This window comes from Anarrhichthys ocellatus, unplaced genomic scaffold, assembly GCF_004355925.1.
Source record: "Anarrhichthys ocellatus isolate YVR2014 unplaced genomic scaffold, GSC_Weel_1.0 scaffold29, whole genome shotgun sequence".
NCBI lineage: Eukaryota > Metazoa > Chordata > Actinopteri > Perciformes > Anarhichadidae > Anarrhichthys > Anarrhichthys ocellatus.
Window position 1 is genome coordinate 4,360,449 of NW_022280059.1, and position 17,996 is coordinate 4,378,444.

General features: G+C 40.6%; 1 protein-coding gene across 7 annotated transcripts in view; it reads right to left on the bottom strand.

The window, feature by feature from the left end:
* Nucleotides 1–17,996, bottom strand: part of nbeab (neurobeachin b) — a 159,893-nt gene that overhangs the window by 17,389 nt on the left and 124,508 nt on the right. For all 7 annotated transcript variants that reach the window (XM_031863774.1, XM_031863771.1, XM_031863773.1 and 4 more), the window contains 5 exons: nt 17,755–17,867; nt 8,716–8,856; nt 7,552–7,671; nt 4,107–4,259; nt 1,550–1,717 (listed from right to left, as the gene is read on the bottom strand). In XM_031863774.1, the coding sequence (XP_031719634.1) occupies nt 1,550–1,717; nt 4,107–4,259; nt 7,552–7,671; nt 8,716–8,856; nt 17,755–17,867 (695 nt within the window). The remainder of the gene's footprint in view (nt 1–1,549; nt 1,718–4,106; nt 4,260–7,551; nt 7,672–8,715; nt 8,857–17,754; nt 17,868–17,996) is intronic.

Genomic DNA, 17,996 nt, shown 5'->3' on the forward strand with positions numbered 1-17,996 from the left:
CACATTTCAGCAGGTCTTAGCGAGATATTCATTTGGCATTTTTCCATGCTCCACCTCACTAACTCAGCCACGCAGCTCACAGACCTGCCTGTGCGGGATAGTAGGAGTTGTAAAAAGTAATGTGAATGGTGGCACGATAAATCCTGCAGAAATCACCAATCAATCATTTTACTATAGACTGTGAAGGAAATTGCTCAACTTAAATCCAGAATCAAAGTACAGTAAAACTGTACCTAAATCTAATATAATACTGGAAACTTAATATACATTTTTTTATTTTCTACACTATTTTTTTTCAGTATTATTGTTAAAAAATTACAATGATCTCATTTGGAATTGCCAATAAATCTTCTGTGCAAGGAAAGACAATTATTATATATTAACTGGACTGTCTAGACTTACTCACAATGCATTCTTAGGATACTGCTTGGTTTTAGTGTATGGAGTTTAGATATACAAGGTTATACTTTATGTATCAGGGAGAGGAAGAATCTATCTGGAATAAGAAACATGATTGAAGGTATGAAGGCTTGTCGTAATTAGTGCTCATCATACCAGCATTACATCAGTTGCAATTAGCTGAGGCAATTTCTCTCTCCAGCACAAATACATTCACATGTCACAATAGCGACAACATCAACTGGGCACAATTAGGGAGTCTGAGTAGCAGGCTTCCTAATGTGCAACTAACTAACAGTACTGTCATCTCTCAGGGTAACAGTAGGCAGGGTGTAAGACAGCTAAAACCCCTCATGCAAAATATGCTAAATAAAAAAGGCATCACCCTAAATCTTCCTCAAAATGATGGAAACCAAACCTCTCACAATATGGTTTGGTAATTAGATCAGCCAAATCTTCTTCAGGTGATTTGCATAGTGGTCACTTGATAAATAAAGGCTCCCCTGGAAGTGACAGTATATAAATGACTTGTTTTGCAGACAGCAGATGGTGGATATCACAGGGAGAGACAAGCTCAAACTGGAAAGTACCACAATGCACGCCAGCTGCTGCAGTCTCTGGTCCCCTTTCCCCTCTACGCAATTAAGCTATTCACGAGTAGTACAGCCGAGCTAATAGATATTCAATTAATTTGTTAAGAACAAAAGGATTCAGTCCCTCATCTATTGACAGAGTGACCTCTGTTGATTGATCAAAGAGCTCAATGAGGTTCATTGATCTGATTAAGGAAAGGAATATACAGTATATTGAAGAAAAGAGCAAAGAATCCCGATGTTAGGAGGAACTATGAACAATGCAGACAGATATTAAAAGATTACTGTTTATTGAGAGAGAAAGAGAAAATTAATAACTCATGTCATCACAAAATGATGCTAATCTCAAAGCAAACTCGATGACTCAGCAGCTCTGCCAAATTCTCTCACGGGCTATATTTGCATGACACAATAATTGATTGACAGATGCGTGATATGAATGCTCCCGGAGCTCCAACACATGCCAGGACAAATAGAGACAGGAAGTTGTGCCTATGGTGAATAAGAGAGGGGGGAGGGGCTTTGTCTCCATGGCAATGTGTGTGTGTGTGTCTTACCTCTCTGAGCAAAGGGTCAGTGATACTGTCCAGCTTGACGGAGCCCTCGTAAGTCAGGTAGTGAAAGACGTTGAGGGCACGCACCGCCTCCGGGCCTCGCTGCTTGTAGCCAAAAATAAGGTCAATCCACTGATGCAGCTGACATGACACAAACTCGCTTTCCAGGGCCTGTGAGAGAAGTACAGGGCAATTAGAGGTGAGAGGCACACCAGCAGCACACAGCACATGGGCCAAAACACAACAACGAACACAACGAAACACAGCCTACTTTGCTTTTTACACAAATTAGCTACCAGGGCATTACTTCACATACAACCACCTAAAACTAATTATGAGTACTGTAAGATTTTACTTAAGTTAAACAAATAAACAAATAAATATTTGACTGTTTTATTGTGCATAAATATTTATATATTATATATGAAATAATAATAAAGAAAATACAAATAAACTGTATCCCCTCCTTTTAATGTAATCAACAAACTCAGGACAAGCCTCTCATATCACATTTCTCTCTCTACTGAAAATAACCAGCCGACCACGTTTGCATGGAGACAAAGAAATTGGTTAAAATCTAACAGGGATCCATTTTACTGTAAAACCATCCGCAGGAGCAACATTGATAAATTACTTGTGAGCGTTAAAAGGGAGACTTGATTTCTTGTGGGAGTGTTAGTGAGAGATTTGGAATATGATTCAATGCTGATCATTATTATGAATATACCATTGGAAGCCATGCAATGGGGGGTTGATGTATTGTTCCACAACACGGTACGACATAATTCCTATATGCATCCTGGTGTAAGGCTTTGCTAGAGGAATTTACACTCCTCCCCTCCCGTCAGGAATAACAGCCATTACCAACAAAGCCTGCTCGAGCACACAGAGGCAGAGTTTGCCACAGGGCATATCACTTCAATTGAAAGTGGCACATGCAAAGATGGGAAGTGGGAGGAAGAGAGAGAGAGAGAGGGAGGGAGGGAGGGAGGGAGGGAGGGACAAAGAGAGGGAGGGAAGGGAAAAAGAGGAAGAGTGAGACAGAGAGAGAGATTTACTGACAGAAATGAAATAATAGAGGAAGCGAGACTGTGGGCTAGCTAGGGATCAGAACAAAAGAAAGACAAAAAAATGGAGGACTATGAATGTCTAGGCGTTGAATACACTGGTCTGCGAATGTAACAATGCAAGGCAGAATCACACATGTATCCTTCAACAGTGGGAAAATATCCACTGTAATCCTTTTTTCAGTCATCCTTTCTCCTTGTTTTGGAGATGCAGACATGCCCTTAACAACTCCCCGGCTATCCCGTCTCTCTACCATCCTCCCCCCAAACTGCCGGTATACAAGCCAGATAGAGCTCAACCAGGCAGCATGGGTAGAGCACAGGGAAAGGTCACCTACATAAGACCAGCCCAGATCTGTCACTCCAGCTGAAAAGGTCAAGTGTGTTCCCAGAGCCTCTTTCAACCTCTGGTCCAAAAACACTGTGGCCCCCAACCTCAGGAAACATAGCCTGCATGAAACTGTCTTCCTAGCAGTATTATTAAAGTTTCTGAGGTTTTAAGGAGGAACTACTCATCAAGCCTAAATTAGAATGCATACGTGGCCATTCGTCATGTAATTTTGAATGGAATTGAGTTGAGCTGTTGAGTTTCTACAGTAAGTGATTCCAGATTAAAGGGAGAACAAGGATTATCTGACGGCAAAAGATATGTTGGATCTCCTTTTCCTTCTCCGTGCTGCTCCTGAAATCTGCTGGGAGTAGTGGTGGACCACATGTTGATAGGCTGTCTGTTTCAAGCGTGCACACACAGACGTTCACACACATACACACAGAAAGGGCCCTGCACACTGCCAAAGTGATGAGTCCCGACATTACAGAAGGTAACATTATAGGGCAAACTTGCCCTCAGTCCTGTCCTTTAGTGACATCACTGGGGTCAGGGGTACAGTGTTAGTATTGAGCGGTGCACTTTCTTAGATGCTTCATGAATAAGACAAGGAGACACAGATGCATGGGAAGGTTAGCAGGAAGAGTGGGAAATGGATTTCTTTGCTGCTGTGAGACAGAGGCAGAAGAGCTAAATGCAAAGAATTAATTTAAACAATACATCTAAAGTACATAACCCCGACCTTTAGTAGAATCTCAGTTTAGTACTAAAATGGGCTATGTTGATGTGTATTATAAGTAAAAAAAATACACCACTGTACGTAACATGACATGATGTAGTGCGCCATATACTGTAGTGAATGAAGATGGTCTCTGCTGATGAGTATAAGAAGGGGCCAATAATCATTATACTGTCATTATTCACCTTGGTAATAATGACATTACTGCAACCTAAACTGACAACGAAAAAAAGGAGAAGTAATGTTTTGTGGGCAGAGACCCAAAAAAAAGCAGAAAATGGACAATAATGAGGTGGTATGTTCCATTATTAGTATTTAGGTTTCCTAATATTATATTTGGGTAATAAAGGTAGTAGTAGCATATTCAGGTATAATTTTGGCACAAGTAACTCTACCATTTTAGCCTGACACATGCCTAAACCTTACCATCCGGTTGATCCTAACAAGATCTTCAGGCTTCTTGGCCCAGGCAGGCAAGTCCACATCACAAACCATGGTCCTGCCCTCCCTCATTCCCAGATGGTAGCCGTTGCTGTTGACAAACATCTCCGGGAGGTAGTAGAATTCAGGAATCAGTTCCTGCATTTAAAAGGAAGAGAGATGTTACATTTTTATAGCTCACCAACGAGACCACAACTTTTAATACCACAATTTGCACCATATAATCGCCAAACAATTCAACAAAGTGCAAGAAATAACATATGTGGTGACATAGCCACGAAAAACCAGAGAAAAAAAGGCTCTGTATCCCACTGAGATGAAGTGAGAATTCAAGGGGAAAGGTAACACAAACAAACAAACAGCAGGCCACGAGAAGGCGGTGAGAGGTGCTAGTCCAGTTATTCCAGGCAGAGGTGTAATGTGTGTTAAATGAAACTGGAACTGAGTTGGGTTTTTCTGCCTGGTCTCTGGGCTCTTGTGATGGGGTCAGGACCTCGCAGCAGAGCGGAAGTCAGCATGGTAAAGGAGCCCCCTACATAAAGCCTGGTGTGATTCCATACACTGAAGAAGAGAGCAAATATTTACCTGTGTTTTGAAGACTATTCCTACATTTCTGGGAATTTCTCCTGTCTCGAATGACCACACTGGTATTTATACATTTAAGTACTAAGTAGGTATCATTTCATAACTTTCGGTCAACCATTTATATATCATGAACATCAGAGATTATTCCAAAACTCTCACAACATTTATGTTTGCTTATTATTTGTTATCCGGGTTTGTTTTTCCAAAAAACACATCTTTCACAATGCTCTTTGGCAGGTACATTTAGATGTCATACTGTCCTAAGAAACCTATGGCATACAGCTCTTGCAAGCAGTTAATCTAAAAACTATGGCATGCTTTGGATAGGTAAAGGGCTCAACACACAAAACTAATGGTATGGTTAAATTCTAACGATAAGGCATTTGCAACATAAATTACTGTATGTATACTCTCTGCGATTTTGCAGTCCCCACTCTGACCCTTTATCCTCCTAATCATACAGCTCAGAAAGGATGAGTTAGTAAAGCCTCTGCACAATGAGGCATATGCACACGAGGAATGTAGATCCTCCACTCTGTCCTCATTAGAAAACATACTCACAAGAAAAGTTAAATGCTGTTGTCTGTCTCTTAGCCTGAGATTATAAAGGAGAGTGCAAGACAGTATTTTAACTCCTTGTAACAGGCTTGTTTTATGAATGCTGCGTTTGTCAGATTCAGTAGTACAATGAAGTTTTATATTGCCTATGGGATACATAACGTGCAGAGCTTTTAGGCCCCTATAAATCACGGGGTTTTGACAGAACAAAATAGCATGACATGGTACAGGCCAATAACACTGCTGGTCTGCTGTTGGTCACATTTCACCCTCCGCACACCAAAGGGAAGGTAGTAAAGTAGCCATTCCTCTCGGTTTCCCTCTGTCTCTCACATACACAAAACCGCACTTTCCCTCCCCTTTTTTTATTCGTAAACTTCCTGCCGTAACTCACCGCCAAGCCGTTAAAACTGCCAGCTCTGTATTCAAGCCAGCCTCCCATGGCAGCCATTAATTCTGCAACAGCATCATAATGGGCTAACAAGTCAATCACACATGCCTCCATTGCTTTACACTGTGTCACCTTAATGACATGTTCGTCAAAATCTGTCACCGGTGGAGTGCTGCTGGATTCCTTCAGACAGCACGGTGGCAGTTTGTGTGTGTGTATGAGAGTATATGTATGTGTGCCCACTACTTCCAAGAAAAGTCTGTCTGTCCCTGCCCGTGGTGGCTGTGCCAGCTTAAACTAGCTGTGTATGCACATAGAAATAAATGAGAAGTTTGGATGCACAATAATGATGGGGTGGTCGAGGAGGTGAGGGTTTGGTCAGCACAGGATTGTTTCCATTTGACTTGCTCTTTTAGGAGGTCATCCCCATCAGGGGTTCAGCCTCCTTTGGTCTTGTCGTCATTACGGCTGGAGGAGGCCGGGGTTAATGAAGGGGAGACCCTGGTAAAAACAAGCTGCCTTTTAATCAGAGACCTGATGGCCCGCTCGGTGTACTGGGCCGGAGCTGACCTTAACCCCGGACTCTCCGCTCAGTATCAGTTGGTACTTTGTGGCTGTGCATGGCATTTGTGTGTCTGTCTATATGTTTGAGTGCCTTTCAGTTGGCATAAATGCAAATTTAAATGATCATATTGAGCAATGCCCTTTTAATACATAGTATGTTCAAGATTATATAAAAATAACCTAAATACTAGGTTGAAAGGTATGAAAGAAATATAAGAGAAATAACTGACATTAAAATTATAATGAAAAGGATCACAGCAACATTCTAAATATAATCAGTCATTAAAGTGGCATTGCCTAATAGTTTACCCCTATCGCACCATGAGTAAACCAAACAAGCGCTTGCATAATATTTTCCTGCTTCTAATACATTATGAAATACTGTTAGCATTGTCCTCCACAGTACAATGCCTCTTCTAATAGATCACCAACCATCCAATGTGTGTAAAAACAAATGCATGCAGACATACAAGTAGTTGAAAGTAGGCTGTATTTGTTAACAGGGTGACTTTGACTATTCAGCTGTTCGCTGGCTCGCAGCTTTCTGCCTCTGTCTCACATAGTTGGCTGCTCTCCCCCCATCCTGGCGTGTAAAAGCCCTGTCCGTACATAAAAGACTACATTTGAAATAGCTTTTGTCATTAATGCTTTATTAATTGCCTGGGGCAACACTACCCGATGCAGGGTGTGCTAGAAATATATGACACTTTGAGGTCAGTGCGTATTCCTGCTGCGTGTTAGGCAGTGGGCAAAATGGAGGCGTTTCAGCAGGGTTCAGCGTTTTCGGTGACTGCTCTGTGGATTTGCAGTGGGAGGGCTTTGTCTTTCTCTCAGACACAGCCTTTGTTCAAACTCATGAGTGCTTGCATGCACAGATACAAGATCAGTCTACCTTTGAGGTGGTTTGTTTTCTGCATGAGACAAATCAAATGTGCATTTCTAATTGCTTAGGGTATTCCTGTACAATGTGGGTCTTTGTGATTCGCTGTTTGGATGAGACATTTATAATTAATGGTATATATTTTTGCAGTGGTTTTGAAGCACATTGGCTGAGGAGGGGAGCATAGCGAGTTGGAGGCTTGATATGGTTATATTGCCAATTATACACACTGTAAACATTGTGCAACATATTGACCATCATTGTCCTCGGAATACGATACCCACATGTCCGTAACACCAGCTTATAAAGTGTGTCTGGCAAGGAAATATATAGATAATAGATAATGATCACATATTTGACTTCCACTTGTTTTAGGGAACACTTTTCTAGACCTTTGTATCCTTATAAATGTAAACATGAATTTCAGTTATCGCTTTTCTTGTGATTCTCACCTTTACGTCATGGGTGTCCCTCTGACAGTTTCTCCAGGAGCGGGCAACGGCTGAAAAGGTGCGGTCAGGGTGATCGAATTTGTTGTTATTGGCACTGAGGAGGAACGTGGTGAAGGGCTCCTACAGAGAAAGCAAATAAGACATTACAAAGATTAAAGTTCTCCACCCTCTTGATCTCCATTTCAGTTGTAACCATCATAATCAACATAATGAAAATATCAGCACTGTTTTGAATTTACTGGATTACCATGCGGTTTATTAAAATACATCTGAATATTCTGAATTCCGAGCATTATTTCAATGTTATTCTTTTCTGCGGTAGACTACAGGATCTCTGTAGAGATCAGTCATTCATTGTATCCAAGCCTGGGGGAGAATTAATTAGTGTTCTTCCTGGATACAGTAAGCCATAATGATAATTGGTTCAAATTTGGTTTTCTCCGCCTGAGATGGCGACCATCGCCGGTCGGAGCGGATGGATCACTCACCAGAGGAAGAAAGGGATTGTGGGGAAAAAAACCACAGAGGCCAATCTAACTGCTGTCAAGGGAGCTCCCTCGGTTCATCAGCCCATTCCTACTAATGATGAGGGAGGAGGATAAATACAGTACAAAGCTCTTTCAAATAATAAGCTGATTTCAAAATCAAATGTGCACCAACGCAAAGAAGCTGTGCAGGTTACAAGGGCCTGTTTTGTGAGGAACAGAATGGGTTAGAGTGTGTATGCCTCCTCCTTCTCTTTCAGAGTAAATGAGGACAGTGCTCAGTAACCTTGATGGACATGTCTCCAGTGCTCACTAGGTTGCCTGAAACACATAAACCTGTCAGAGCAGCCTCTGTAAATCATTACCCAGCCACTCTTTATTTAGTTCACATATGCCGGTTTACTGGCCTGTGAAATGTGTTTTCTGAGCGCCATTGGTCTAACTCAGGCCCAATCAAATTGAGATGTTGAGCTGTTTCCTGTGCAGAAACCGACAGACCTCAAAGTAACAGCATCATCAAGTCTGACAAGTGACAATCAACTAATGCAGACTGAGAAATGAAAAGCTGTCTGAAGATGTGGGTTAGACCTCATTCCTATTCAGATGCTTGACTAATTTGGGGATTTTGAACACACTAAAATAATGAGTGTGAAGATGGTTGAAGGAGTGAGTTACTCACTACTCTGACAAGCCAGTGCAGGGTGGAGGCAGCTGTGGAGTAGTGGGAGTTGTAATGACAAGGTGGCGTCAGGTCATCTTCCCAAGTCTCATAACGTTCAGCATAGAATGCTGCACGCTTCGGATTCAGACCACCAACAGGCTGGAAAGAAAACAAGAAAATATGAAGTCAAGTCCTTGCAAATAAGTCATATATTCTCCTTATTTGCCTGTGTAAGTAAAGCAAAGGTTTTCCCCTCATAGAAACCCTGAAGAAATTGTACAGATTTCCTATTGTAAGGATTTTTAAGTCATATGCTTTGTGAAGGCAAACTTCCGCTTGATATGTTGTATAAAAATGGTGTTTGCAGATTGTTATTGGAAATTTATCCCCACCTAATTTGCTGATACCACATTATCCCATAAATAGAAATGATCACGTTTATCTATCTGTATTAATACCTATCATGCCCAATATATTACAACAAACCACAGCAACTACAGTACACTGTCTAAGTGATTAACCAGTTGTCATATTGACATAAAACGGAATAAGGAACCTCGATGTATCTTTCTTCCTATTCCAATTCCTATCTTTAAACTGTTGTGGGTTTGGATACAAAAAAGAAGCTTCAGTGGGTATTTGGTTCAGCAGCAGAAAGTCTGTCGATCTGAGTACTATACCAGGCGCGTATCTTGGCAGCATATTAACAATATAGTAAAAGACAAGTCGTGATTTATAGACAAGTTCAAGGATTTTAAAATATATATTGAGTAACAGTAAGCCAGCGAGATATGAAGTGATATGAGGTCTTTTCTTTGTTCTTACAGCCTTCTCATCACAACCACACAGTCGGACTTACATTACAGTGTCATCAGGTTAGTAAAAACGTCACTTTCTGTGTAGCTGCTCCAATATATGGCTTTTTGAAATACTGGAAGCAGGGGCTGTTGTCATTTTCAGTGAAAACCAGTTACACTTCTGAAAAATTACAATTGATATGACACAGATATGGTGAAGACCACAAGGCATTTTAAGGAGTTTGGCTTGTGGTCAAATCACCAAAATTATCTCTGTGGGTCAGTGCAAGACAATGCTTTATCATAGAATATGTAGTAGTAATTGGGAATAATCTACACTATACCACATTATGAAGATCGGTCTCTTTGAAATGGAAAAGTAGTTTTTTGTTTTTACAATGTACCATCTACATTCTTATGTTCTCCAAAACCAGAAAAACTCAGTCTTCACTATAAGTAAAACATTTTATGAAACATCAGTGCTGAACTATTCATATAATGCAATTAATTTGACTTACTAAACCACACTAGTTACACTCAAAGCCTCACGCAAGAGGGACCTGGCTTGTTTTTTTCTGCATGGTCTTCTGCATGAACCACCCAGTGCTGATCCATTTTGAGTCTCAAAATGGAAAACGTTACAACTAACAGCAGGTCTCATGACCAGTCTTCCATCTAAATCAAAGTTTAATGATCATGTGGCTAAACAACAGTCATAAAAGACTTATTGGAAATGCGCACTCCATATACTTGTAAAACAGATTATTAGAGTGCAAAAAACCATCGAAAATTAATGTTTTTCGAGTAGCTCATACCATGTGAAGGGTCATTTTTTTCTTGTACTATGCTTTGTAGGCATCATTGTAATTTGTATATATAGTGGCAGAGTTTTTGCTTGGTGACACAGACAATTTGCTGCCAGTAATCTCATCATATAGTGGTTGATGTGATGGTTCAAACACATGGCTGCAGCGAAATGTATTGAAGACCACAGTCGGAAATGAAGCTGCGGTACTTCTATGATTTACAGGTAATAATATTAAGTTGGGTGCATAGCATAAACTACTGCCTTCCCATTACTTTTGTTAAGACAGAACAAGGAAATAGGATAGAAAAATTTAATTGAGTTTAATTAAGACAGACTTGCAGAGTCAAAGTTGTTCCGCATTACGCTACATGTGGTGAGGCCGGCAGACAGGCTGGGGGAGAGTTCAGGGCAGTCAAGGAGCTTTACTTTGGGATTTGTCCGTCAGACCCCATTATTCTCCTGAACCCTAAAAATGTCCTGTTGTGCTGTCTTCTGTCTGAAATTTACAAGGGTATGGTGGCAGGGGTGAGCAGGATGGCGCGCCGAGGATGGAGGGAGGAGATATGCGCGCCTCCTGCTAAATGTTGTGGGTAATCCATGTGGATTAACCCAGGCTGACCTGATTTACACCCAACGCACCCACCGAGCCAAACACTTTACTCAGCACAGCTACTCCCATCTGTGTTCAGAGCCCTTCTGAGCTACTGGGCACTGGGAGTTACCAAGATATATACAATATAGTGCAATCTAATAATGGAAAAATGATTAAATCACGAGTGAACTTTTGAATCTTGTAAAAAATATATAGATATAGTCAAGAAGTAGAGGAAAACCCATTTGCTAAAAAACAGCCTTTTATGGTCATAAAAAGTCTCTTATTCATTGCTCTGCATTTGACGAACTGCTGCCAAATTATTGTGAAGATATAAATATATATAGTTTTTTTTTTTTAAAACATCACTGCAATATTTATTTGACATCCATGCAATTGTTTCATAGTTAGGCCAATCCTTGGATTGCATAGTGAATTATTTAACCGCAGCCTCAGTAATAATTTCAATATTGTACTGACACCATCATTGGGTTTTTGCCCTTTGGGGGCTGTTTCATTTTCATGTGTTCTTAAGGCAACAAAATTACTCCCATTAAAAACACGTTTAGTGGTGAAGAAATTGCTTTCCCTGCCTTTTCAATCACCCTGTCCAATATAAGAGCCTTGGAGGCATATTGGCAGTCAATATTAATATACTCAGTATCCCTGACTCAGTTACTGAGGGGAAAGGGTGACTGGTAATGTAATCAATGGCAGCTTTTCCACCTGAAAGCTGAAGCTCAGGGGTCAGAAGAAATAAAATAAAAGTCCTCAATTAAAATTTCATTATTATTCTTTTGGCTGGGTACAGTTTGTATGCAACCTCAGCGCGACAGACAGACTCTCTTGGTCATTTTGAAGATTAGGCATATCCATGTGTGGCACAGTGCACATGCCTCAAGCTCCAAGTCAAAATGAAATGGGGCCAGTTTTTTTTGGTTCTTCCTTAGAATTTAATGGCAGTCCACATCAGTGTTAGCACAATTGAATCGACTGAAAGAGAAGTTTATTGAGATCTGCGTAGATTTATGGGGTGATAATGGCCTTGCATGTGAAGTCTTGGCCCAGCTGGATCGGGGTGCAAGCTACAAGACGTCTCGCACTCTGTAAAACCGCCACTAGTGTAACTAATGCCGGTTGGAGCTGTATGAAGGATCCAGATAATACATGTGACAGAGGGAGAGGAATAAGGAAAAGACAGCTGCAGGTAATAGTAATGCGTGAGAGGAAAAAGTAAACAATTCACATAACAGTTATTAGAAGTTAAACTTACGAAATGGCAAATATTTTGATTTACAGTGTTATTAAATGTTTGGCTAGCCCATTTAAATAGCATTGTACCAGAAAAAGCTGGGGGGAAAAACTAAGCTATATTAGCATAGTCTGCGATATGTATGTATGTGCTTAAATGGATATTAAAAGCAGACATTTAATTCAAGACTCAATTTGGCTGCCACCAACCTCTCAACCCTTTCCTGAGACTTAAGTGACCACAAACACTTCTAAAATGAAACACCAAGTTACAAGGAAGGGATGTGAAGACATGTTTGCTGACAAGTTATATCCTATTAATTCTTTTTTTTTCGTGCTACATAAATGAGGCACAAATGTTCTCACAGTGTCCTCGGGTTTTTCAGCCGTGAAAGCATAAACATAGTAATACGTAAAATAAAAAGTTTTCTATGTGACTTGAAAAAGTAATGCTTGTATTTTGTTTTCTTGAAAATGTGTGTTGTTGCTGAGCCAGGATAATTATACTGACTGCAAGGCAAAACTTGTATCAGTTCACCTATATCCTTGAAGAGTTATTCTTCGTCACAGGTTGCTGTCATCTTAAAGGGAATTTGCAGCTGGCAGATTGTTGAACACTGCTCAACTTGACTGTTATATAACAAAAATACAGCAAACTCAATAAAATGTAGAAAGAAAAAAAGAAAATTTGAAGGGTAACAAATGGCCAGCTGGCTCTTTCACAGGTAACTAATACAGTTGCATTGACGCAAATAATAAAGTAAATTCAATGTATATTCATAGATTTAAGGTGCATATGTAAACATAAACAGAGGGCTGTTAAATAAGTTAAAAACATGAATCAATTAAAGCTGAAGGAAAGTGGAAGGAAAATAAAAGTCTGTCTGGTGGATTGTAGTCTCGTTTGTATATAAAAAATATGTGTTGTAAAGTGTTGAGTGTTGGTTAGTGAGCTCATTGTATCCCACCAAAGTCAACATGAGAATATGGAGACGAACGTAATTCCCTGCCCCAGCAATTCTTGAGCAGTGGATGGTTGTATTGAGTCCTTGTGTTCCAGTTCTTTTTCGATGTGACTTTGTCACCCTGTAACTGCACTCATTCATTCTGTGGAATGTTACAACCTTATAGAACAATTGAGAGAATAGCTGTCCTAACTGTCACTGTTGTTAAAATTAAATGCATATAATGTTTCATAGTATGAAGGCAGTGTTTGACACCAAAGCACACCAATAAAAGAAACCATGTCAAATTGTAATAAATGGACCATAGTTAACCTTGAAAGAGACATTACTTCCACAGTATGTTTGCCAAGACAACGTACTCTCAGCTTTGCATTATGTAGCTCCCACACTGTTGCTGGCTAGTAGAGTTCAAGCATAAAATAAACTCAAAGGCTACTTCAAGGTTAGTCTAAATCGTGTACATCTTCACATAGACTCAGTATGCAGCTTAGGCCATAGAGAAACATACTATAAATATGTATATTCTGTATACAAATCTCAAATGCAGGTCAAATAACACTGTCCAAACATGAATGTATGCTTCTGATGTGCTTTCATTTGACTAAAATATGAGAAGAAAGTTTGATTGATTAGCAATTGGAAATAAAACCATATTTATGATAAGATAGGATAAGCACTTCAGCAGTCTTTTAGTACCTCTATTTCTGTCATAGCCACATCTGTTAATAATCCCAGATCAGGCTTTGCTTACCTCTATGCAACAAAGAATAATCACCTCTTCCCTTTTCCCTGCATGGCATATCATACTGATCATAAGTACAAGACAATGAAAACAACTGGTTCAGACAGTTGCACATTTGCTCCCATCAGAGTTCATTTCTTATAACACCTGACCCAGTGAAATACATCAACACAACTAAACAAAGTATGATCAAACTTAGATTTGGCTTCAGATTCAATCAGGATCATTTCTGGTGTGGCTTTCCAAATGCAGGAAATGAACACAGCTGCTGGTGAACGAGTGTGCAGAGAGTAGCTCCATTCGTTTGGTTACATCTAAGCTACCTCCCAAAGAGACGCATATTGCATTTTATATTTCAAAAGTAATTACATTACAGTATGTTGCTGTGGTGCTCTGTCAGGAGAAGTCACGGTCATTTTTGCTTGCCTTTTCAGAGGCAGGGCTGCGTGCAGTTCCAGTCTAATGCAATCAAGTTGCTCAAACTCAAGATAAAGCAGATGTACTTCCAAAGCCTGACTGGAGTGGAAGTGAAGGTGAAGAAGGCTCCATTATGGAAAGAAAAATGTGGAGGGGGTCTTTACAACAACCATGCTTTGAATAATTATATATTTTACAAAGAATACATCTAATACATTTGAGTCAGTGGGTGAAGAAGCAGTGTTCAACCATAGCTGCTTCTTTTGCCTTCTTATGCAATTGAATGAATTTCACATCATTTAACAGCTATGAGGGGGATTGGCTTCCCCTTATCTATCATCCACTTGTCACTCCATCAAGAAATATCATTAGAATCTAATGAAACACTTCACTGCATGAATGTGTCTGACATCCAAATATGCACAACTCTGGCCCGAGGCAAAGCCATGCAGCATTCAAAAGCAGTGTTCACAGCTGACTGAATGCCCAACCAGCAGGTAATTGTAGGTGTGTGCAGAAGGTTTGGGAGGATATTACTTGGATGATCAGCACAGAGCTCCGGCAATTTGAACAATGCCGTCTATCAAGTGGCAGTAACCACTAATTAGCAAACAGGTCACAGGTATGACTCTGATCTGTGGGAAAGTAAGCCTCCCAAATTGTGCAATGCCAGCGTGGGAGTATTTGAGAATAATTTATTGCATCAATGATGCTTCAGTTTGTAGTGTTTAGCTGCAATAACAATTTAGCTTTAACTTTTATATTGACCTAAGATCTTATGACAATTTATAGTCATAATGCTGCAGCTCACTGAGCTCTGGAGTAGCAGATTATATTATTGAAATGCAGAAAAAAAATAGACGCAAATTAAAACAGAAAATGGACAAAAAGAGCTTTAATGTAGTAGCCACTGCAAGCAACAGAAACATTCTGATGTGTCTGTAGCACCGTGTATCAAAAACTGCATCAAAGTACTGAAAACTGGCTGTTAGATTTGTCCTTTTCTTTACTTAGTCTTTAATCAGAAAGTTGTTTAAATTATAATGTTGTTCTTGTATTATTCAAGCAAAGTTCTTGTGCAACTGTTTGTGGTTCGCACAATGAATATTCAACAATCTGGGATTTTTGTGTCGAGTGAAAAAAAGGATTGTTACCATACACACAGCCTGTGTGGTACACAGCCACACCCACTGGACATACACCTCAGAGAGACACACACACAGCCCTAATATACAACGAAGAAGTCTCTAGAGACTGTGCTGCTACCTCTGATCCATAATTGAACAAAAGGGCAGACCAAGCAGAGAGGAGAAGTGTGGGGGGGCCTCTGTCCCTCCCTGCTACACTAGCTGTGAACTTTTGGAGCTATAACAGCCCTGGGGTTCCAAGGACAACTGTCAGGAGACACAGGCTGTGAACTCATGCTAATAAAGGCAGCTCAGCCCTGTAAACAGCATGGGAGGATGTCACTGGAATACATTACAATACATAACTGTCTCCCCAGGGCAGGAGGTTTGCACATGGCTCAGCCCTGATCATCCCCCCACACACACACACACACACACACACACACACACACACACACACACACACACACACACACACACACACACACACACACACACACACACACACACACACACACACACACACACACACACACACACACACCCCTTGGCTCCATCAGTCCACCTGGATGGCCCACAGGCTGGAGCCACCAAAAGCAGTGCTGAGATGACGGTGGCAAGACACACATCTGGGCTGTTAGTCAAAAAAATTCGGAGTTTACTGAAATGCGAAGAAGTGCTCCAGAGCGGCTGGTGCTCATTTTTCAAATTCACAACACTCAAACTCGTCCATGATTCTTTTAGTGTTTCATAGTAACCTTTTTTTCCCCACTTCAAAGTTATCCTCCTCTCCCACTGCAAAACACAGCACACGCATGCCTTGAAAAGCTGAAAATTGATACAAACTGTTGAAAGCTGAGATGGCGAAGTGATTCTCTCAGTCAGAATGTTGGCGTTTTGAGGGAAACAAGGGGGAATGAGGGAGCAATAAAATGAGCGAGAGAGAGAGAGCTCAGACAGGAATGTGACTGTTTTCAGGTCAGTGAGCTGCAGTTTGCATGTGCAAGAGAGAGAGAGAAAGAGACAGAGAAAGCGAAGGGGGGGGGGGGGTGGTAAACAAGTAAACCAGGCTACCGTTTGTGATGCCTTTTACTCTTCAGTCAAAGGCAGAGCAAACATAATGCTGGACTTTATCTCACAGGGTTGTGGGGCATTAGTGTCATTGTGTCTGAGCTCTTGTAATTTGGCAGAGCTCGCAGGAATCACGCCACTGCACAGCGTGATGCGTTTTTGACGAGCCACATTTAGAAAGACTTTCACTGCAACACTCTGCTCATGACCTGCTCTTATCAACTCATCAACCTTGAAAGTCTCATTCAAGCAGAAACTTAAATTATTAAATTACAATGTTTTATGAATACACTTACCAGCTATAGTCTTTAAATAATACAGTATGTGATACGTTTTTGTGTAAAATGAAGGCTGGAAAATAATTCAATATGAATCCTATAGTGTTGATTCAGAGCAAACTGTAATTAAAAACTAATAAAATTAGTTATTGAAGTTTTTCCTTTACACATACGAAGAGTCTGGTATCAAACACAGTGCACTGCACTGGACAAAATCTATTCTATGATAAGATATGCAGTATATCGACAATGGAAAACATTTTCATCAAGCCACATCCAGCAGATACGTAGCAACATTAGCATTCATTTGGAGTCGGGTGGATGGCCACCTGGGAATGTAAATCCAATATTCAATTTTCTTTTACTTCTATTTTGCTCTTTATCAACTCCTGTCTTAAGTAGCTGGCTCTTAAGGAGCTAAATGCTCCAATGTGTTTACCAGCTATAGTCACTAACTTTGTCTGGCATGAGGGGACCTGCAGAGTTGGGTCATAGTTCTCTCTGGGTCCATCATTACGAGCGAGCCCTTTCTCTTAAAAGTAGTCATGTATCATAGTGCTAATATAAACATATCAACTATAACAACTTTAACGTGTTGATAATGGTTTAAACCACATGGCCCAGACCTCCTGAGATCATGAAAATTATTATTGGGTTACACGATGCATCTAAAGCCGCCTTTCTGAAAGAGTTGGTGTCTACTATACAAGGCACATATGGTTATAAAATGTACAAGCCTCTCTAATGCAGAAACCAGGAAGCCACTATAAGCGTCAAGTGCAAACTATGTGCTGAGACAATAGTTAATAAATGGGTTACAATGTTACAATCAGCATTTTCCACTTTTGCATTCCATCTCATGAGTTTATATTCTGAACATGATTCATTAGCTATTAAATATGATATAATTTTACAGTCAGGAAATCCCCTGCCGTCAGAGTCAGCTGCAGCTACTCCCCCTCCCCGTCTTGCTGTCATACTGAGGGGCATGGCCAAGAGGCCTCGGTACCTTTGAGAGATCTCTGAAGTTCCCTGGCAAGGTCAGGTTCAGCTCCTCTGAGTCGTAGTTGGTGAGGACCCAGGGAAAGACCGGGTACTGGTTCAGGTCATTGTATGTCCTCCCTAGACACACAGAGCAGACAGAAATCTGTGAGTGATGAAGGACTGGAAGGGAACAGAGGGGTTGAAAGCGGGGCAAGGTACACTTGAGGCTTCAGTTACATTGGGGGATCAGCATGCAACATTCCAACA